Source organism: Cololabis saira, chromosome 9 (assembly GCF_033807715.1).
Source record: "Cololabis saira isolate AMF1-May2022 chromosome 9, fColSai1.1, whole genome shotgun sequence".
NCBI lineage: Eukaryota > Metazoa > Chordata > Actinopteri > Beloniformes > Belonidae > Cololabis > Cololabis saira.
This window is the reverse complement of record NC_084595.1, coordinates 29,659,909-29,683,815: the sequence shown is the minus strand read 5'-3', so window position 1 is coordinate 29,683,815 and position 23,907 is coordinate 29,659,909. Positions and strand designations below refer to the sequence as shown.

The following is a 23,907-nucleotide window of genomic DNA, read 5'->3' as shown; positions in this document are numbered from 1 at the left end:
GTTGTTCTTATTTGCATTTGTAGTTATTCCATAAATGTATTTAAAAAAACAAAAATTTACATTTAACCCTTGAAGCCAAGGTGTGGCGGCTGCCGTACCTTCATACCCAATTGACGCCCCTGCATACAGACGGAATGAACAGTAAAGGCTGATTTATGGTTCCGCGTTACACCAACGCAGACGCTACGGTGAAAGGTAAGCGGGACAAGCACCGTACGGTGCGCGTCGCCGCGTACCCTACGCCGTAACCCTACGGCGTAGTTCTGCGTCGATTTAACGCAGAACCATAATTCAGGCTTAAGCGCGCTCCCTCCCGTGGATGGTGGAGGCTGATAAGTTGCCGGTGGGGGAATCACGTCTTGACACGTTCTGCTGCTTTCCTGCTGCTTCAGCAGCTCCCGAAACCTATAGGTTAAGAGTCTTTGCCGGCATAAGAGTTTTATTTGGGTTTTAAGTGAATGGATGCAATTCTGAACAGAAAAGTTTAGCGCAGTCCCGTTTGATAGTCATTACAAAACCCCATCACTGAACACTCATCTCTTTTATATAAGCTGGATGGAGTCAGAAGTGGAAAATCTAAAAGCAGCAGCCTCTGAAGAAAAAGACTGTGATCTGCCGTCTTTAGGGGATAAAGTTGGCACGGAAAAGAGCGCATATGCAGAAGCACAGAGACCCACATGGAGCGGGGACCTGGAATTCATCCTGGCGTCGGTGGGGTATGCGGTGGGACTGGGCAACGTCTGGAGGTTCCCCTACCTCTGCTACAGCAGCGGGGGAGGTAAGGGCTCAAATGACATGACACTGGGCTGGGGACTGGACTGGGAGCAGCGTTAAATCGACGCAGAGCTCTGCGTTGGTGTAACGCGTAATCTTATGCTGCGTTCCATTTACCTCGGAAGTCGGAACTCGCAACTGGGAATTACGTCACAGCCGAGTTATCAGCGTTCCAGTAACAAAGTAGGTAAACAAGTTTGTAGTTCGCATATACCACATGAAAAATGTAAATTACACTATAGCAGCATATATATGCCGAACAATACTTGTATACGACTGATTTAGTGTGACCAAAACTAGAATGAAGTGCTACGAATTTTTACAGAGCTCTCTTCTACTGTTTACAACCGGGGCAGCCATCTTGGAATGTGAACTCGGGGGTGGTGAAGACTCTCCCACTTTCCCAGTGGGAAATCCCACTTCGAGGGGCGTTCCAGTTGAAAAATCCGACTGGGAACTGGGAAATCCCCACTTCCGAGGACAAATGGAACGCGGCATTATTACTTTATTATAATGTCTATTATAATGACTGATCAACTGAGTCACATGGTTTCACATTACAGCCTCAGCGATAAGCCCATCTGCTGGTATCGCACCTATTCAAGAATGTTTTGAAAAGTAGTTAAAAAAAACTTGGAAGAGTCATGGTGGGCAATGCGGTTAAACCTCATTCGTACTTGCGTGGTCAAATCAGCCGCACTTAAATTTCATGTGCGCTTGTATTTCAGTCTTTACAACAATTGAATGAATGCCGCCCAAATACAACTTCCGGTTTTCGAAATAATATTTCAAATAGAAATAAACAGAGAAAATTAAATAAAAAAAGGAAAATAAACATATGAGGTACTGAATTGGAGGTAATGCAGGTGTAGCAGATTGTAGTCCCGAAGAGAGGTATGTTAATTATTAAGTGAAATTATGGAAGAATTAATAGAAGAATTTTCATAGTCCCTGCAACACAGAACCTCGGGCAAAAAATGCAATTGACCTTGGTAATAATGTAAAATGTTTGAAGTTAAAACCTTGATATTCTCAGTTTTGTACAGTAACAGTGTTTGAAAATCAGTATGCTCGTAGTCATTGTAATTCTGAGGAGGGGTATGAAGGTTATGAGGTGAAATTATGGAAGAATACATTTTTACAGTCTCTGCAATACAGTACCTGAAGGCAATTAACATTTGTAATAAAGTAAAATGTTTGAAGTTTACACCTTAATATTTCCAGTTTTGTACAGTAAAATATTTTGAAATTGAGTATGCTTGTAGTGATTGTAGTCAGAAAGAGATGTACGTTATTAGGTAGAATTATGGAAAATAACATTTTTATAGTATTTGCATCACAGCTTTTACTCGAGTAAATTTCTAGGAAGGCTGAAAAGTACTCGTTACTTTCAGGTCTGCTATTTGCATCACAGCACCTGAAGCAAAAAAAAAAAAAAAGTTAAATCGCTTTAATAAAGTGAAATATTTGTATATTCTTACACTAAAAGTGTCTAAAAATGATTGCGCAAGTATGGTTGTAATCAAGGTAATCAAGGAAATATTTGAAACAATTGAAAAAAATACACAACTTTATTACCTCAAAATCAGTACCCCTATATATTTTTTTATTAAAAAAATAAATAAATATGTCTGTTTATTTGCATATGAAATATTATTTTGAAAACCGTGAGTTGTACGTGCCGCATTCATTCAATTGTAGTAAAGACTAAAATACGAGCGCACACGAAATTTAGGAGCGGCTGATTTGACCACGCAAGTAGGAATGATGGCTGGGTTGACTGCAGTGTGGTGGGCTAGGGGCAAAATAGTATTTTCAATTCAGGGACCTTTACCAGTAGGCTACTTATGTGTAACCATGTTACATCACATTGATAAAATTCATTAAATATAAGTATGTTTTTCACAAAAACACTTCATATTTGACAGAAAGCAAATAAACACTCAATACAGTTGTACAAGAAAACGACGCTTAGGTTGTGTCAGATATAGTGTATTTGATTATAGTTAGTTGAAAATAACTGCTCCTCTCCCAACGTCTCAGGATGTGCTCATTGAGAAATCAATAAGTAGTCGGCCTGCTTCATGTAGTTGTGGAGACACAACCAGACTGCAACATGATTGCAGAGAGCAAGAAATTGAAAAAAAAAAACAACTAAAAAACAAAACAGAATATATACTGTATGTTCAATGGCGCAAATAGGAGCATAAATAATTGGTTCAAGTAAGCCACATTTATTTAAAGAGCACCTTTCACAGCTAGTAGTCATAAAGTGCTGTACAACAAAAACATTGTGATAACAATATGTCAGTGATAGATAAAAAACAATGAGGGACAAAAAACACAGCATAGAACAACATAAAATATAGCTTATTAGCCTGTCTCAATAAAAACCCTTTCAATCTTTAAACAAAAAGAAAAGAAAAAAAGAAGCTTCCTCTGAGACTATAAGACAGAGGTGGTAGAGAATCCCATAGTCTCGTACATATTTTACTTCTGCAATTCAAAGTAAGCGAGCTGCTGCTTACGTTATTTTCATTCCTCTTCAACAGCGTATGCACAGCTGAGCACTGACCTTCCAATTTTTTCCCTCAGGTGCCTTCATCATCCCTTACTTCACTATGGTGGTCTTGTGTGGCATTCCTCTGCTCTTCATGGAGTTTGCCATCGGCCAGTATAGCCGTCTAGGTCCAGTGCATGCCTTGGCCAAAATCTGCCCCCTGTTAAAAGGTGAGTGATTCTAAAGGACAATGGCTTCTCTGGCTCAATTATGCTAAATATCATGTTCTATTTGGTATTAGAGCATGAAAAGTCCCGTAAAAAAGAAAAAATTCTTTAACAAGGTTTTATGTAAAACACAATATATAAGAGATATCACAGAGCCTTTACCAGGGGCCTGTACTACGAAGCGGGATTTGGGGTTAGCGAGGTAACTTCAGGTTTAACCCTGGGTTTTCAGGACTACGACGGTGGTTCACTTCTTACCGGGCTACATCGCCATGGTAACTTATGCTGAACAGCTAACCTGCTCCGGAGCAGGTTATGTTCGAGATACAGATCGCCGGGTGTAAAAGCACCGCCCACTGACCAATCAGCTCTCTTGGAAAATGACATGCCCTTTCGAAGAGAATCCAGTGGAGCTCGGTGCGCGGATCGTGAGAGGATCCCTCCGAAGAGAACGCGTATTCAGGGACCACCAAAACCCCTTTGCTTTCCCTGATGAGTACCTGTATGAACGATCCAGAAAAAAAGAAAAAAGAGGTGGAGGAGAAAATACAAAATAAATCAATCAATGAATAAATAAAACAAATCATCACCCAAAATCCGATGTACAGTCAATCCAAAACTAATACCAATTAAATAAATAAATCAAGAAGAAATCAAAAAGAAGATGCATTTGTAAGGGGATAGCAAAAAAGGGATTTTCAATTTCGTCCCTCGAACATTCTGAGAAGTCACTTTAAAATACTAAATACCCCACTCCTGAAAAAATAAAAAATTAAATAAAATAAATAAATAAACTCAATTCTTTGGTACAGCATCAGCACAAGTTATCGGTCAACAACAATAGTTATAGAACCAATATATACAGGACTGTCTCAGAAAATTAGAATATTGTGATTTTCTGTAATGCAAACACAAAAACAAAAAAATGTCATACATTCTGGATTCATTACAAATCAACTGAAATATTGCAAGCCTTTTATTATTTTAATATTGCTGATCATGGTTTACAGTTTAAGATTAAGATTCCCAGAATATTCAAATATATGTTTATATCCCTATGAATTTACGCATTTATACAGTCAGCGATCTTTTTGCCTGTATTACATGCCTATACTCATCATATTTCCGTAAAATTATTGTTTGCTCTTCGCTACTGAAATAAGCGGCTCTGACAGCGGACTTCTCCATGCTTGCGATTGGTCATGCGCTGAAAATACTGCCCCTTTTATGTGCACGCGCTCATATCCAGATTGGAGAAACCTAGGTTGATATACCGAGTTGATAACCACCGTCGTGTGACCGCTTAGCGTGATTGCAATTGTCCGGGTTAGTGAATCTGGATAAGGAAAAGATATCCTGGGCATGTTGAACTTGCTTCGTAGTACAGGCCCCAGGTCTTTCTATTATCTAAATTCAACTTAAAGTAAGAAAAACTAAGTACATCGTTACTGCTTTCACGGGACGTTAAAGAGTAAGTTTCAGCAAGGTGCTACTAATCAAATATACCTGATTAACTGATCATTAACATCTCTGTAAAAGCAGAAGTTTTGGTAAGTTGCTGGTCTGGAGCATGCATTTGTGTGGGGGAATTCAATGCAAAGAAAAAACAAAACAAACAAAACAAAACATCACCAGTTATCTTAGAGAAGCAACTGCTGTTCTCGTAAACTGGGAAGGGGTTACAAGGGCATTTCCATGAGCTCTATGCTCTATGCTATACTTGTTTTTCAGCCTCAGCACTTTGAATATGAAATTTCCTTTGTAAAAAAAAGCTCTATAGTTAAATGTGAAGCCATGCTTGTAAACTAGGTTGAAACTGTCAAGGTGTTGGCTGAGTAGGACCCAGATGCAGGACGGCGAGGCGGCAGGAGTTCCAATAAAGGGATTTATTTAACATAAAAAAACAAAAAAACCTTGGAAAGTGAATTTGATATCAACATATGATTAACACTTGAAAAAAAAAAAAAATAATTTTTTGTGTGATATAGGCTATGTCAGGCATTGAAGACTTAAGAAACAAAATATAAGTGATATAAATGAAAACAGTTCAGTTTTGCCTTATAGTTGTCATTTTATAAAGCAAATGAATTGTACCATTTCTAAATTAAGAAATTTTCCTTTGGACTTTTCAACCTTCATTCACGTGACTTTATTGTGAGCGGTTATGACGGTTATCTTGAAATTAAGTGTTAGCATTTAACTTTTTAAAACTTGAAATGTTGGATGGTTTATTGCTTGATTAACCATCATTCTGAGAAGGTACATTTGATCAATACATAAGAGGTATGCCCAAAAGCCAGTGCTGTAAAAGGGAGGGGGCTTCAGACTTGTTATTTAAAATGTTATAATTAGCCCCATCAGTTGATAAAAATGGTTCCCCTAGATGCTGGTATTTCATTTTCTTACAATTTGATTCAAATTTTTGTTGAGAATTGTATGTATCACCATGATCAGAAGAGATAGGGCCAACAATAGAAATGTTGTTTGCATGTGAATCACTCAAAAAATGAACCTGGGAGCCAACATGTAAAGCCTGAGCTAGAAACATGACATATGTGCTGACGCTTGCTTGGATAAAGAAAGACCGACAGCAAAACTCTTATTTCACATTATGTCCAAGTCCAAAGTATAGTTGATGATTCTGAGAGAGCTTTGGCCCAGTCATTGTTTTGACAGGGCAGACACCCTGTTGTCATTTAAGAAATGCTCTACTAAAGTCAAACACACTCAATAACTAATTTGTCTTTCTTCTCATGATTCAAAGTACACAGTACACAAATTGCAGTTTACTCAACTCAACATAACCATAACAGTTTACATGACAGAGAATTGTTTAAAGAAAAGAAAAGCTTCTTACACAATAAATTGTGTAAGAAATGTACAAAAACATTGTAAAATGTCTGTACTTTAATATTTGATCATGGCAAATATCAGTTAAAAGATAACTTTATTTATTGACAGTAGTAATAATATTGCTGTTTTAACCCATATCAGAAGTATTTTAACATTTTGAAAAACTTCACATTGTTAGATTTCAATAAGTTTCAATATTTTTAAATGCTCCATTTAAAACATACAGTGTACTCAATGCAAGAAAACAAATGACTTAGCTAAACTGAAGACATGCATCTGTATGACTGCTTTTGTCTTTCAGTAATCTGTGGCATTTTTCTTTGACTGACAAACTATTTTCACTGTTTTTGAGGGATGAGAACTTGTTCAATGTCTTTTTGGATTTCTGTATCGTTTGAAAGATATAGAGGGTTAGAGTCATTGAAATAAACCTTGACACAGGTTTAGCAATTAAAAAAAGCAATTCAGAGATGTTCTCCTTTAACAAACATCTAACCTTTAGAAAAGGTGAAAAAAAGAGGCCAAGTCTGTGGAAAAGTTCTGCCTCCTTTATCAAGCCAATAACCCGGCACACTCATTAGTCCTTTCAGTAACTTTCTTCATTAAAATCAATCAGATATCACATTATTTATTATCCATGTTTTCTAGGAGTAAATAAAACAGATGAAATCAAACAGGAGCTCCTCCATCAACAATCAATGTTTGTGGGTTTGAAATGAAAATGATCCCTGTGTTGTTCCAATCTGAAATTTTTCCCTGTAGTTTTCTTACCTCCTTAAAGACAGAGAAATATCTACCTCGTCAAAGCGTCCTTCACTCGATTTATCACTCATTTCTCCCTGGTTAATGCTATAAACTTCAAAGGACAAAAGCAGGTACTTCTTTCTGTAGCTTCTCCTAAACATTCTCCCTGTGCAACGCACGTTCACTTTGTTGTGGTTTACACATATAGTGTTGTTTAACCCTTTTTTAATATAGAAATATGGGGAATTCTTCTAAAGACACCCGAACATAAGAATAAATGAAACATTTCCTTCGTTTAGGTTTTGATCAAAGCTGTACACTAACAGGGTACAAAAGTTGCAAAATCGCAATCAGAGTAAGTTATACACAAAAACACAGACACACACATACAGACACACACACTCACAAAGTAATTGAGACTGAGTGCTCCTGATGTATCCTGGAAAAACTACAACTTTCAACTATATTGAATGCAAGTTGTTAGGGCTAATGTTTTAATGGTTAAGTGTAATGTACTGTAATGTTCATGACTACAACCCTATGAGTTAGTTGTAGCATCAGAAACAATTCTTACAAACTAGGTCACACATATTTGTAGCTGCACTGAATCACAGCAGGCCTAACCAGGTCTGAGAAAAGAAAGTTGTGGGCAGCAAACAAGACAAATCAAATTGTGTAAACCAGCAACAGCCTCTTCTGAAAAAGCCAATACCAGGAAAAAAAAACTACAACATTGAGCTACTGGAAACTGATGAAGAGAACTACTGTATTGCATTCATGGATCACTTTGAAAATTCCAATTCCAAAGCCAAAACAAGATTGCGTTCAATGTTTGACCTGCACTCTGTGGGCCCACGAAGCTAAAAAATACCCTACACACACAAATATTCAAGTCTGTGGAAAATGTGGGCCTATTTATCAGGTCTGTGATCGACAGTAAGAAACAGTGTTTTAATAAAACTGCTGACACTTACACAGACACATAACGTGCTCATAATTACACATGTAATGCCATATTGTCATACTAATGTAAAGTAATTTCGAGGTTTAGTGGATGCGGGTCAATTTTGACCACACGGACGAATGGTGTATACAGGAACTTCTGTTTCATTTCAGTTTTTTCCATTATAAATGTTCTTTCTTGTCCCACTTTCTACATGTATGCATACTATGGTACGACAGTGTAAAAAACAAGAAAAACAAACAAAAGAAAAAAACCATAAAGGACTGACTTTGTGCTGCTTTTGAGTCCAGCTAAGTGAGTTCTGAAATATCATATTTCTTGGAGTGTGTCAGGTGCAAAAGTTGTTTCAGTCAACATATGATGAATAAACGGAGTAAGAGAGGGAAACCGGATATATCAAAAGAAGTTGATAATAGTTTGAGATGAGGGCTAGTTACCTCTGGCTCTGTTGTATTGCCTTCACACACCATTTTTCAACAACCCATCCTATTTCTTCTGACAGTGGCATAATTCCAGCAACACGATATTCCAACCTTTCCATTGTGAGCAGCATAGCAGCATTTTTGAGAGACATGGTTTAAATTCTGATTAAAAACAACAGAAGCAGTCTCCTTTTTATGAGCATTGGTAAAACACTTAATTGGAGATGAGTTTTGTTTGTTTTGTGATTGAGACGTGTATAGCGAGGCTTCATTTTGCTAAGCCTTTTTCTATATTTGTGCATTATTTTGAATCTTTAAAATAGATAAAAGAAAATTATTCATTTTGACAAAGCCGATCTTTTATTTGTTGATGAAAATTACCCAATATTACATCTCTATGAAGGTGAGCTTTTGCTTTCTTTGTGATCCCTTTGCAAACATTTGCTCAGGGATTTTGCTGTGCTTCTTCACACACTTCAATTTCTTTCATAAGATTTTTATGATTCTATGGTCTGGACTTGTCTTACTGCATGTCCAACTTTCTCTTGAGATTCAGAGGCAGCAATGCAGGCAAATTATCTGATATTCTTCTTTGGAAATGGGACTAATTCAGAATTCATCCTTGTGTCAAGCCCAGATGCACCTAAACAGGCCTAAAACTATGATATTTTCACACCATCATGCTCCATAGCTGTGCGATGAGTCTGATGTGGTAATACAGTACCAAGCATGATGCTTTTATTTTAAACTCAAAAATCTATTTTGGTCTCAATAATCCTTAAAAAAAAATCACTCCAGGAGTCACTCCAACTCTTCAAAGATGGTACTCTGTGTATCCATCCTGGTTTGTGAGTTCAGTTACTACTTTTGTTTCATCATCTGCCTCCAATTCTACTTTTGGAAACTCTAGGAGACACTAGTGAGCCTGCAGACTGAGAATAAAGTCAACGTTGGGCTTTTTTTCTTTCTTTTTTTGAAATAAAAAGATGCTTAGTTTTACGTGTGGAGAAGATCTTTGGATTTCACAGGAAGTGAGTTATGATAAGCTAAGATTGGAGAAATATGATATACCGTGCTTATCCTCATCCTGACTCAATTCAATTCAATTCAATTTTATTTATATAGCATCTATAACAACACAAGATGTCTCTAGGCACTTTCCAGATACCCAGAACATGAAGACAGAGCAATTATTGCATAAACATAAACATGAATAATGGCAGGCAAAAACTCCCCTTGTGGGAGAAAAAACCTTAAACCAAACAGTGGCAAGGAAAAACTCCCCTTTAGGAGGGAGTAACCTTGAGCAGGACCTGGATCATATTAGGAGGGGACCAGGGGCGGGACTTCAGGGGGGCCTGGGGGGGCGGTACTCCCCCGGCCCGGGGCCCAATGGGGCCCGCCCCTGAGGCAGCAGGCCCCGCCCGCAAGATTTTTATTTTTTTTTTGTGTGGCAACACTTGGTTCATATTAGGTATAAAGCATTGTATAATATATTGTGCTGATATCTTCACACTCACAGTTAACATTAAAACAAAAATTGCAAGTTAATCTCCAAATGTATTTTAGGAAAAATCGTTCGTCATCAACAGCCGTCTATCAACGTCATACGTCATCATCTGTAAAGGGCCTGTTCATATGCCCCGCCCCCCGGCCCGGCTCTGATATGTTCCGCTACGGGGGGGGGACCCTCCTGCCGAAGGCCAGCTGGGCAGAGCAAGAAAAGAGAGAACAGACAGAGAGAGTGAAGAACAGAGAAAGGAGAGACACATACTAGCTGGTTCACTACAGTGATGACTATATAAGCAGATTTAGACAGCAGACACTGAGGTGGTCAGAGGGTGGAAGCAAGCAGTGGGATGGTGAGAGGGTGGTACTGCAGGTCAGCATGCAGCTCCTGAGGCTCTGGACTGCAAACATGTAGAGAAGAGAAAATAGGTGACAGATTAGCACAACAAACCACAAGAGCAATGGAGAACAGTGATGAGTTACTTACAATCAGTAACTGAGAAAGGAAAGAGAAAGAAGGGTGATGGGCACCGCTTAGTGGATCATGTTGGAGTCCCCCTGCAGCGCAGGCCTATAGCAGCATATCTACAACAAAGCTATGTTTGGGACAAACTATTATAGTCTCGTCCTATAGATGCAGCCATGACTACTGGCCCTAACATAGTAGGGTTTGCAAAAACTATAGGCTTTACTAAACAGAAACAGTTTAAGTTTGGCTTTAAAGGTGGAGGTTCTCAGACTCTTCAACCTATGTTTGAAGTTGGTTCCATTGTAACGGTGCCTGATAGCAGAAGCCTGTCCTCCAAATACTTTTGGATACTCTAAGAACTACGATTAAACCTGCATTGTGAGAGCTTTTTGTGCATCATTCTGAGACTAAATGTTTCTTGTTTTAAGAATAGTACAAAGGTACTTATTTGTGAATTAAAGGGCAAACCCAGGTCAAAACTCCAAACTTCCTAGAATGAGATGGTAAAGTAGGGCCACTCAAAATAACTACATGGTTAGACAATCTACTTCTAAAGTGCTCGGGTGAAAAACAAGCACATCAGTCTTTCCTGGTAGCATGATTTATAGACTTTCACACCCTGTGTTGTAAAAATAAGACATCTAAATCCCTGGGGAATGTACATGAAACCAGGAGAGGAGGAAGAGGAGTGTTTATCCATACTTGACTTACAGACCACAACGATATGTCATAAGGCAAGATCATGGGCCCAAACATTTGCTCTAAGCAATGCTTTAAGTTATATGAATGATTAAGTGCATAACTTCTTTTACACAAAAGGTGTGACTTCTGCAGAGTTGTTTCTTACTGTGCCATTCCCATTTCCCAAATGTAACTGTAGGTGTTGGTCTGGCCACAGTCGTCATCTCCTTCGTGTTCTCCACGTACTACAATGTGCTCATGTCCTGGGCACTGTACTATCTGTTCAATTCGTTTGGATCCTCTCTTCCCTGGATGTCTTGCAACAACACTTGGAACGTCGTTGAAAACTGTTCCACCGGTTTCACAGGGAACGCCACTCACCTGCAGTCCTCAAGTCAGCAGTTCTTCGAGTGAGAGAAAAAGAGCAGTAAATACACAACCTTCACAAAACCTTCACACAACCTTCACAAAACCTTCACACAACCTTTGAGTGAGAAGCCATCAGTGCTTCTTCATTTGCAGGAATATGGCGGTTTTATGTTTATGCTTTTTATGACATTGCAAACTGTTACCTTTACTACATAATCAACACTCTCTCAAAGCATGTTGTGCTTTAGCTTTTTCTTAAACATCACTCAGAGTTTTTTTTTATGAATACAGAATGTTCTGACAATTCAGCTGGAAGGACATGTTCTCATATTTATTGATTACTAATCAAGATGTTCTTTTTACTTGAACTTTGATTGATGTTAATCTAGATGTGGACATTTGAGTGTGCCTAAGATCCAACAAACGTTAAGAACACAATAATGGACATGTCTTATATCTTTTCCCAGTCACAATCTTCTGGAGAAGACTAATGGGATTGAAGAAGTTGGTGGCCTTCGCTGGGAATTGTTTGGCTGTCTTTTTGCCACTTGGACCGTCATTTATTTATGCATATTTAAAGGGGTCAAATCCACTGGCAAGGTCAGAGCAATGGCTGCTTCTCTGCCATTGTGTATACAGATAATAGTGATTAAGAATATTGGTGTTATCCTTTAATATCATTTCAGTGTTCTTTGACATTTGGTCAAAATTACCTATTATAATTCATAAGTGTAAGTGTAATATCTGCATGAACATGGATATTTGAGCATAGAATATTTCTTTCCAGTCTGTATATATTATTATTATCAAGGCAACATTGAGAAAATATACTACAAACTAAACTACCCTCTGTGTCTCATCATTGTCTGTTGTGTGTGTGTGTGTGTGTGTGTGTGTGTGTGTGTGTGTGTGTGTGTGTGTGTGTGTGTGTGTGTGTGTGTGTGTGTGTGTGTGTGTGTGTGTGTGTGTGTGTGTGTGTGTGTGTGTGTGTGTGTGTGTGTGTGTGTTTATAACAGGTTGTGTATTTCACTGCTCTTTTTCCGTACGTGGTCTTGTTCGCCATGCTCATCAATAATGTGCAGCTACCTGGAGCCAAGAATGGAGTCCTGTACTTTGTTACGCCTGTCTGGAGCAAACTGCTTGAAGTGAAGGTAATAGTATGTTTACACCAAAATATGTCGCTATCAGTGTCACATTGGCAGCAAATACAAAATAATTAAGTGTATTACTGATGACTGATGACTGACAGTCAAGTTTAAACATGTCTATTTCTGTCCTAAAGCAAGAAACTTAGCCATGCAATGTATATTTATGAGTAGGACAATTCACAGGGCTAAAGGGTACAGTCAAGAAGGAAAAAGATGGTACAGTGTAGTGGAGATTTTTAGTCAAACTCTTTCATTCAGTTAAATTGTAATCAAGTTAATCTTCATGTTCATGTTCACGTCTCCAGGTTTGGACTAATGCAGCTGCCCAGGTGTTTAATTCACTTGGAATAGCATTCGGCTGCATGATTTCCAACTCAAGCTACAACAAATTCAACAACAATATTCTCAGGTAAACTTTCTAAACCCTCTGTACTTAGAGAACTTGTAGCATGTCAAGGACAAATGTATGATGGAATAAAAGTTCAACTTTCTTGTAATCACAGTCATTGTAGGATCTTGTTAAATTGCGTTACATACATATTAAACCAGAAAAGGCACAAGGACAACTGGGAAATACTCACATGATCACATCACAAACCACAAGTATACAACCAGTATAATCTGACTCAAGAACAATAAATAAACAGAGGCGTTGAGTTGATATCCTACAACAAAGTACTTAAACAATCAACTAGCAGAGCTCTTGGTTTTCTGCATCTTAAAAAACACCTTCCGTCTGACTGACTCACGGAAGTTGTCTACTCTGCTGATAGACTTTTAACTTTTTTGTCTAAGTAGCTTTCTCCCATTCTGCAGATTACCAGCAAGGTAGGAATGGAAAACGTTAGGTTGTTGATTAAGTATTTTGTTCTTAGTTTTGCTAAGAACAGCAAAGTATTTGAATGTTGAATTAGTTCAAATGCACCAGTGAAGACCTCCGCTTCATTGTCAAATACAGCAAATAGACTCATTAAAACATGGTTTTAATCCGTCCCTTTTCTACTTTTTACATCCATTTTTGACACTGTGGGAGCTTGATAAAATAAATCCCAGAACAGACACTTTTTTATATTTTTTATATTACAATGTCTGTTCTGTAATATAGCATCTTTATTCAGAGTTTCTTGTATACTAAAACATTCTTTTTTTGCAGGGATGTGTTGATTGTCTCAATAGTGAACATGTTCACTAGCCTCCTGGCTGGCTTTGTGATCTTCTCAGCTATTGGCTACATGGCTCACATACATAACCTGCCAGTGGACAATATAGCTACAGACGGTGAGCTTCAAGGATAAAAAAAACTGTCACTTTACAGTCTGGTTCTGTTATAAGAATTTGAATAAGACAACATGGTGAAATAAAATGAAAAAACAAACCGACTAAAATCTCCAAAAAATAGTTAAAATGAGCCTCCATGATTTATGCAATTTCAGGTGCTCCAGTTTCCTCCCACCGCCCTCAGGCATGTGCCCCCCCATTAACAATATACAGTTACAAAAATAACTAAGCAGGCTTTTCCTGTAATTACGTGTAACTCACTGCTTTGTGGCATTTATCCCCTACTTCTTGTCAGCATATTCCAAAAAATATCAGAAGAAAAACATTATTTGCATCCTTTAACAATCCCTTTGTTGTGTAATTTCTAAGGTCCAGGTTTGGTGTTTGTTGTGTACCCTGAAGTTCTCTCCACCATGCCAGTCTATCAGCTTTGGGCACCACTGTTCTTCATCATGCTGCTGGCTCTGGGCCTGGACAGTCAGGTACACTTCTGTATCTCTAGCACAAGTATTATTGTGGGTATGATTTAAAAGAACTGGAGCAACAATATATATCTAAGTCTATTTTAGCATAAACCTTGAACTTTTCACATTTAAATCTAAAGCAAAGGAAGTGGATTGAGACACGCTTTTTTCCTGCATAGATGCATTACGCTTTAAATGTAAAATTCCTCACCTTTGCACAATCAAAACCTTTTAGCGATATCTTTAGAACTCTTAACCGTTTTTTTAAGGGCATTACTCATATGGAGTTTACATGGTGTGCCGACTCAAACACCTTGTCATACATCAACTGGCACAAACATGTACCAGAATTTGTAAGTCTGTTAATTTTTGATAGACATATTTAACTATAGTAAAAAAAAAAAGAAAAAAAGCATAATGACAATTCATTCAAATCACATTTCACACTCAACATAAAAGAGCTCCAAAGTTATTCAAATATGAATTTGAATAACTTTACAAATCCTTTTTTCTGCTTGCAGCATTTCCTCATTAAATCCAAGAACAAACAAATAAAACAAAAGATGAATGAAATTCTAACTAGGGTTGTCAAATTAGCGTGTTAATTGCCATTAATTAATTAATTACAGGCATATTAAGCGCGTTATGTTTTTTAATTGCTTAATCTATTTTTTAATCTCTAACTTTACTTTTTTGGTTTGCGAGTTGCCTTTATTGTGAAATCTGTGTTTGTGTGGTGGACTTCTCGTGCTTGAGTTATGGGTGGAAAACAACAGTCAGTCCCACCTTGAAGTGGCCATTGATTGGCTGTCACTGTGTTTGGGCGAGTTTAGCTACGCTGGTAGGCTCCCACTGTAGCTGGACAGGCACTTTTTGTTGTTGTTATATATCAATCTTTTGATCTGCCACAATAATGTAATAAATTCAAAGGAAAACACCTCAAGTTGAGGGCTTTTCTCTGCAATTTTTAGGTGCGATTAAAAAAGAGATTCATTCGATTAGAATTAATTACAGATCTTGATTAATTAATCGCAAAACATTTTTAATCTCTTGACAGCAGTAATTCTAACATGTATTTCCTCCGTTCTTCAGTCCATTATACATAATACATTCCTCTTCTCTTTTGGGAGTTGTTGAGGGGAGTAGGATTGGCTTGGACTTTGGGAGTTATTGCTTTTAATGCGTCTCTATTATTTACTCTATCTATGATGCTTTTATGATTACATTTACAATGTACAATTTCACACTAAATAAAATCCAGAAATGTTACATGTCAAAAGTGAATCAAATTTTGCTCAGAAGAATGCTACTGTTATGTGATTGGAGTAAGATATTTTCCCTTTTTCTGCAGTTTGGCAATGTGGACGTAGTTGTAACATTCTTAAAAGATGAGTTTGGACCCGAAGTTTCACGTTTCCTCAAGAAAGAAGAACTGCTGGTACTGGTTGTGTGCATTGCCTGTAATGTTTTGGGGATCCCACATGTTGCTAAGGTACAGTAAACATCTCTGAGCTGCTGTGTTGCATACATGGGGTAACGGTTATCTCCGCTGTATTTAAGGCTTTTTCTCCTTCTTCACAGTGCGGTATATATGTGTTTCAGCTGATGGACCACTACACTGCTGTGGTTTCACTCGTGTTCCTGGCTTTATTTGAAATTGTGGCTGTGTGCTGGATCTTTGGTAAAACTGCACACAAACTTCCAATGAACATGTTCTGGTTTGGGTAAAAGTCTTAAAGCCACTTTAGGTTTAAGGCAATATCAGTTCTGATTACACTGGGGTAGCCTATCACAAGACAGTTAATAGCTATGTTGCAAATGGCATACTTCTGTGAGTTCAAATCAAACACATTGTATTGTATAAAACAACTGTTTTTTTGTGTTTATCCCCAAAACATTGCAAATTGATGTGGCTGGGGTACTTGTAATACCAATTCCAGGTATCCTCTTTATGAGCACTGCACTTTATTTTATACCATTTCCTAAACCCAAAGTAGTACTTAATGTCTGCTTTGGATGAAGCTGCCAAATTAATATTCAGAAGATCAACAAGGATGTCTACATTTATTATAAGATAAAAGCAACAATGCTATAACTCTGCTAATACTAACTGAGTTTTTTTGTGGCTCCAGTGGCCTTTATTTTGAAAGTGGCTAAAAGGAAAATGGTTTAAGTTGATGAGGTGGTGCATGAATGTGACTCCTGTCAGCTGTTCAGTTCTGATAGCAGAGGAAAAGAAAAAGTTTTTGAATTGTGTTGTTCTGCATTTCAAATTTTCTGTACCTCCGGACTAGGAATGGGCGATATTTTACCGTTCACGATATACCGTCAAAAAAATTCCCCACGGTAAGAATTTGTCATCTCGCGGTAAAAACGATAAATTCCCGTTGATGACGATTTTGTGAAAAGCTGATTTATGGTTCTGCGTTAAATCCACGCACAACGTACGTGTGCGGGAAGGAAGGAAGGAAGGAAGGAAGGAAGGAAGGAAGGAAGGAAGGAAGGAAGGAAGGAAGGAAGGAAGGAAGGAAGGAAGGAAGGAAGGAAGGAAGGAAGGATATGAGCCAGAAAGAAAGAAAAAAATGAGCCTGAAAGAAAGAAAGAAAGAAAGAAAGAAAGAAAGAAATGAGCCTGAAAGAAAGAAAGAAAGAAAGAAAGAAAGAAAGAAAGAAAGAAAGAAAGAAAGAAAGAAAGAAAGAAAGAAAGAAAGAAAGAAAGAAAGAAAGATAAATTCCCGTCCAGTGTTTTGGGGGGCTCCAAAGACTGAATGTGGTGATAGATTTATAGTTACAAAGGTGGAGTTGAATTGGTTTTTTTTTTTTATCGTCATATTTATTGTTATCGGGATAAATGCCAGAAATTATCGTGATACATTTTTTAGTCCATACCGCCCATCCCTACTCCGGACTGAGGGTCAAAATATGAAGAGTCTGTGTTGTGGATGGGTGGAGTCTTTGGGCATGGAGGCAGCTCTCCTTTGGACTCTGTGGTAGATGCTTTGCAGAGAAGACAGTGGTGTCCCTGTGATCCTCTCAGCCGTCTTAACCACTCTCTGCAGGCAACTGTGGAAAATATGTTGCCATATACCATATGCTGCTGGTTATGGTGCTCTTAACCACACAGCTGTAGAAGTTGCTGAAGATCCTGGGCGACATGCAGAACTTCCTCAGGGTCCTCAGGAAATACAGCCGTGGTTGGGCCTTCTTAAACAGCAGATAGTTAAAACTGCTCACCCTCTCCGCTTCAAGCTCCCGGATAGACAGTGTTTGATAAGGTCTTTTCTCCTTCTTCCTGTCCACTATCATCTACTTCATCTTGTTTGTGTCGAGAGAGAGGTTGTTGTTCTCCCACCATGCCACCGGACCTGCCACCTCCCTCCCGCCTGTAGGCCGCTTCGTTGCCTCCGGTGATTCGACCAATCACTTCGATGTCGTCTGTGGACTTCAGGATGATGTTGTCCTTGTGGGAGGCAACACAGTCATGGGTGAACAGGGTGTAGAGGATGAGGCTGAGAACATGTCCCTTAGGGGTGTCAGTGTTGATGACGATGCTGGCTGAAGTCCTATTGCCGATCCTGACAGACTGGCTCAGACAGTCAAGTTTTGTTGAGATTTATTAGAAACCTTGACCATGGTTTTTACTTTTTTTGTTCATTCATTGTTCTTTGGCCTGTGGGCAACATCTACTTTTATCCTGTTAGTGAGCATTGTGAGTACCTGCCATGTCTGTCTTGTGCTGTTGAAAACCTGTTCATTGCTTTCACTATTTGTGTCCTGTGTCAAATTAATGACGGTAAAGATTGTGTGTGAGATGCCTTCTACTGCAAAACAAATCTACCTACGGGTATTTATAAAGTTAACTTGAACTTGAAGTAGCACTCACTTACAGGCAGTACTCGAGTTGTAAAAATAAATCAGGGGGATGGTGGATTTTATCATAAGGGGACAAATAATTTTTGCTGATTACAAATAATATAATATATTACAAATAATAGCACTGACCAAAACACCTGCAGAAATACTGCAGGAATGACATAGCAGCAGTTAAATGCAGCCTTCTGTAAGCTTTAAATATCCACTGGGCTTACATCAAATACATCAAAACACAACAATAAAAAACAGTTTTCTGAACTTATCAATATGACTCTGTCCTTCACAGGATAAGTAAAATGGATCACTGCAAAAAACTCAAAATCTTAATAAAGAATATTTGTCTAAATATTTCTAGTTAAAATGTCTCATTTTAGTAAAGAAATCTCATTACACTTAAAACAAGAGTCATCACTGGAAAAAAACAACAATTTTCACCTGTTTCAAGTAGATTTTCACTTAAAATAAGTAGAAAAATCTGCCAGTGGATTTTTTTGCTTGTAATGAGAAGATAAATCTTGTCCCACTGGCAGATTTTCCTACTTATTTCAAGTGAAAATTTACTTGAAACAGGTGAAAATTGTCAAATAAGTTATTTTTCTGGTGTTATTTTTCTGGTGATGACTCTAAATGTTGAAATAGCAGTAAAACCACATTCATTGATGAAATGACATAAGGGATGGAAAGGGGGGATGGCAGTTTTACAGGGGGGATGATTTGGACCGTTTTTAGTTCAGGAGGGATGCCATCCCCCTCATCCCCCCTCAACTTGAGTACTGCTTACAGGTGGGTGGGCTTTATTGGGGGAGGGGAACAATGGTTTCGGTTTTAAAGCAGGTGGTAACAATGCTCTGACTGAGGAAGAGGTTGAGTATGGAGGTGAGAATATCACCCATTAGCACATGCTCTGGGATGTTGTCCGGTCCTCCTGCCTTTCGGGGGTTAATCGTTCTCAGAGCTCTGTGTACCTGGCCTTGAGGGGAGAGATGTTAAGTGTTCTGGGGAGTCTGGGTGTGTGCAGGCCTCCTCTCTGTGTTGTGGGTAGAAGTCTCAGGTGTTGAGGCTGGTCTCAAACCAGGTGTAAAAGGTGTTGAGGTCATCCGGCAGGCTGTCTGTGGAGCTGATAATGCTGCTGGTGGTCCTGTAGTCCGTGATGTGCTGCAGGCCTTGCCGCATCCGCCCCGGGTCAGCAGTAGTATAGAAGCTGTTCAGCTTCTCTTTCTATTGCCTCTTAGCTGCTGTGATGGCTTTCCTCAGTCCGTACCTCGCAGCTTTGTACTCCTCCTCATGTCCTGATTTGAAAGCAAGTAGGGTGGATATGCAGCATGTGTAGTACCTGACTGGTGAGTTTGACCTGTTTGATGACAGGGTTTGACTGTTTCAGTCTCTGTCTGTAAGCTGGGTACAATAAGAGAGATAATGCTCTGAGTTGCCAAAGTGGGGACAGGGTGCAGCCCTGTATGCACTGTGTATGTTGCTGTAAACATGGTATGTATGGTGTGTTCTTGTTTCAGGTGGGAATGCACAGTCTGTAGCTTGTATTGGTTGAGGTTGCCGGCGACAATAAATATTTCATTGATAATAATATTCAATAATCCATACATAAAAGTCGGTTCCACTTAAAATGGACACTTTTGGTTGATTGTAAACATTAGTAGCGCTTATCTGTTTGATGTGTTTCTATTTTCACATATCATATTTGTTTTTTTTTAAGCTGCCTGTCCACATGCTCCAGATGTGAAGTCAGTACTTGCTCTTCTCTGACAGGTGTCTCACGGCTTTCCTTAATGGTCAAGAAGATGCAAGGAAAAGTTCCAAGCATCTACTTCCGCTTCTGCTGGCTGCTGGCCTGTCCTTTGCTGATGTTGGTGAGTACTTTTCAAACTGCTTAGCTAATATTTAAAATAATTCTGCCATTTAAGACAGCTCTTCTCTCCGCATAGTGCATACTGACCTCCAGTATTGTTCACTACACCCCTGCTGTTTATGAAGACTACGTCTACCCAGTGTGGGCTGAATGGCTGGGCTGGGGTATCTCACTGGTCTCCATGATATGGATCCCACTTGGTGCTGTTCATGAGATGTATAAGCACAAAGGACCATTTCTTCAGGTGAGGAAAGACATAAATTAATACAAGAGTTATTGAAAAATGCAAAAATTCATTTTATGAATATATGAATATAACAATACAATCATGTAAAAGTTGAATATTAACTTATCTTCAAAAGCCATATTGTTTCCAACATGTTGATCAGGTTACTGTATGAGATTTGTTTGATAATATTTTTAAGAAAAAGAGTTTGGATACAAAGCTATGGGATAACCTATAGAGAGATCTGGTTAGGCAGCTTAATGTGTACCTGCCATGGAGTCAAATAAGTGATGTTCAGGAAGCAGGAAGACTGCAAGATTATAGCAAAGCCTTCTCATGTAGATGTTTCGTCAGTCTGCAGTTAACAGGCTCAACGGAGGTCAAGTTGAGGTCTGGCAAACCAGGAAATGATTTGAGATAGTGAAATGCACTCTTGAACGTGAAGTATAGAGACCACTGTTTGGCAGAATTGCATGTCCTTTTCAGCTGTTAAGCACAAGGATGGATCAGTTATCTCACTCAACTAGTCAGCATTTGTCAGCTCAAGGTTTACAAAAATCCCACTGCTGATATTGTGCTAAGGAGTGTGGTTGCTCTGGCTTGTCTTGTCATGCCACTTTGCTCCAATAAAACACTTGGTTGGGTCTTAGACCAGGGGCTGACATGAACTTTCCTGTGTTAAGCTGGCCCCGTAGTCAAAAGTGGTGTTGCTAAAATACAGACTTTAAAAAATGAAAACAAAAATAATCCTGGTTAAAATGAAGAAAAGTGCCTCATTTATTTGCCTAACTAATCACTGAATGAAATACATTTCAAGCAGTGGTGTCTAAATGTATGTCCCTATGTTTCCCTAACTCAAGTGGTGACCTGGTAATGCACCAAGATGTAAAGTCAGGAGATCATCAAAGTCAGTTTGCTTCATCCTGTAGGAGATGGTTAACAGAAATCTGTCTGGTTATGGACAAACTAGTGAACCAGCGAGTCGACAGACCAGTAACACTGTCGTACTGTGCAGTGCTCCTAAGCATTTCTAATAGGACAGTATGTTTTACACAGTTGAGTGCATGGCTGCCCACTTTGAGGAAGAAATCAGAATATTTTTTGCCATTGCTTAATAAAGTCAATCCTTTTTACTTATTCCTTCCTGAATTTAGTGTATTTTACCTAAACACCTTGCCTCCTCTCACCCCCAGAGACTAAAAACAGCTCTGTCTCCAACGTTAGACCTGGATGCTGAGGAATTTCTGCAGGAAAAAGAAAGCTGTAACAACCTGGAGTCTGAGAAGTTCCTAACTTCTCCAGTATGACCACAGATTACTGCAACACCATGTCATGTACTCTTCATGGTTTCATTCAGCAAAACATTCTTTAAGATGAATCTTGAAATCATCTGTAAAACAGTAGGCCACTTCACTGTTAGACACTGAACTGCACTCTCATTCATTAATTGAGTTTAATCTGTGATGATGAGAATTATTTTGTAGCCCGTAGGAATTATCTCGGGGTTTGTTGCAACCAAATGCTAAAGTCGATCATTTCCTACATCCCTTGCTTCGTTATCGCCTGATATAAACATCAGTGCATTAGTGCACAGACTATAATCAATCTGTGGCAGAGGTAATCAGGTAGCTTTTAACATTTGAATCTTAATAAATCTATAATCCTATATAGAAGTATTTGGCTGCTTGAGTCTTCAGTGACATTTTCAGATCTAATGCTTCACAATGGTGCTGATTATAGTTTGTTTTACTTGAAATACTGGACCAAATCCAGCTGTGAAGTGCAGACTCCTTCTGTCTTCGTGGTTGTGACAAAGTAGATCAGATTTCCTCTGCTCACCCTTTCACTTAGCTTACATCTAGCTTTTATATCTGTTCATTTTGCTTTGACTTATCATAACCATACAAGAAAGACCTTATTAATTAACTCACATTTGTTTGTGCTGGCACGACATTACAGTTTACACCAAAGCATATACTTTATATGAGTTACAACAGAGCCACGGGTTAGTTTATAGTTCTTTATGGATCTTTAGGTTTAAATACCATGAAATAATTTCACATTTAATTTGACACCGAACAGAAATGCTATGCCCTGCATTTTCTAACTTTTAAGGTATTAGTTCTGCATTAGAGTAGAGCATGCTCTTTTTTAGGGGCTTTTTTTTTTACAAGGCTTGTGTTTCAGGTTGTTTTCGGGTTTTGGGGCTCCTTTTTGTTTTTTTAGTCATCACTTGGATTGGACAAACTAAAACACAGAACGGTATAAAACAATGTGTTCTTGATTGTAGTCTGTTGTCAGCTGGATAGATAAAGCATCATAACTCTTCAACACAGTCGGGTTTTGTTCATTCAAGTTAGTCGCCAATATCTATGTAAAAAGACAAAATGGTTAAATTGACATTATGATGGTTTCTTATCCAGAACCAACCCACTGAGAGCTAAAAGGTCATTTACATCTGGCCTTGGCTTTTATTTTGCCCCAGATGTTGAGATACCTGAGTTAGAAAGAAAGTGAGGAGCCACTACTCATCCTTGCCTTGCACCAACAATAAAGAATATTATTAAATATTAAATATAATCTATCAAGCAGCTGTAGCTGATCCAGAACGCTGCCGCCAGAGTCCTTACAAACACAAGGAAACTGGACCATATTACACCGGTCATGAAATCACTACACTGGCTTCCAGTGAGTCAAAGGTTAGAGTTTAAAATCTTACTGCTGGTCTACAAAGACCTGGATGGTCTTGGACCAAAATACATGGTTGATCTGTTAGTTCCTATGAAGCTCCCAGACCCCTGAGGTTCATCTGGATCTGGTTTGTTGTGGTTCCCAAGAACCAGAACCAAGCAAGGTGAGGCAGCGTTCAGTTATTCTGCTCCTCACCGGTGGAACAAACTTCCTGTAGACCTGAGGTCTGCTCCAACTGTAGATCCTTTAAATCAGGGTTAAAAACATTACTGTTTACTGAAGCATACTCTTAAATTAAATACCTACCTGCTGCACTCTACTGCCCTTATTTTTGACAGCTTGTGCTTTTTATTATTTTACCTCTTTTCTTATCATTTTATTTCATTTATTTGGTATTTAAGCATACTCTTAAATTAAATACTTCCTGAAAACCACGAATGAGATGTGTACCTGCGGTACTCTACTGCCCTTTTTTGTGCTTTTTTATTATTATACCTTCTTTTCTCATAATTTTATTTAATTTTATTTGTTATTTACTGTCTAATTATGTCTTTCCGCTTTTAATATTGATGTAAAGCACTTTGAATGACCTTGTGTTGAATTGTGCTATATAAATAAACTTGCCTTGCCTTGCCAAATATACCTGGAGACTGACCCCTTTGGAGGAAGCACTTTGGCCATGTTACAGTTTCACACAAGTGAAAGAGTGGCCACTCAAGCACATTTTTTAAAGTCATGTTTTGTAAACAAAATTATGCAAATCTACAATTCATTTGCTGAATTTTATTGGGATTTTTACTTTTGATGACAACTTCTCATATTTCTTTCAAACTATAATGTTGTGAATTACTA

General features: G+C 38.4%; 1 protein-coding gene across 2 annotated transcripts; it reads left to right on the top strand.

Annotated features, from left to right (window-relative positions):
• The first annotated feature begins 394 nt into the window (after nucleotides 1-394).
• On the top strand, nucleotides 395-23,333 carry si:ch211-225b11.1 (uncharacterized protein LOC561694 homolog). 2 transcript variants are annotated; one of them, XM_061729144.1, is made up of 13 exons: nucleotides 395-778; nucleotides 3,370-3,504; nucleotides 11,343-11,553; nucleotides 11,980-12,112; nucleotides 12,529-12,663; nucleotides 12,966-13,069; nucleotides 13,814-13,938; nucleotides 14,308-14,420; nucleotides 15,754-15,894; nucleotides 16,005-16,083; nucleotides 20,039-20,139; nucleotides 20,215-20,382; nucleotides 21,558-23,333. In XM_061729144.1, exons 1-13 carry the CDS (start codon nucleotides 556-558, stop codon nucleotides 21,669-21,671), a joined length of 1,782 nt encoding a protein of 593 aa, XP_061585128.1. In that variant the 5' UTR covers nucleotides 395-555; the 3' UTR covers nucleotides 21,672-23,333. The 2 variants fall into 2 exon arrangements, with proteins under 2 accessions (XP_061585128.1, XP_061585127.1); XM_061729143.1 differs by having other exon boundaries at nucleotides 15,984-16,083.
• Nucleotides 23,334-23,907: the final 574 nt, after the last annotated feature.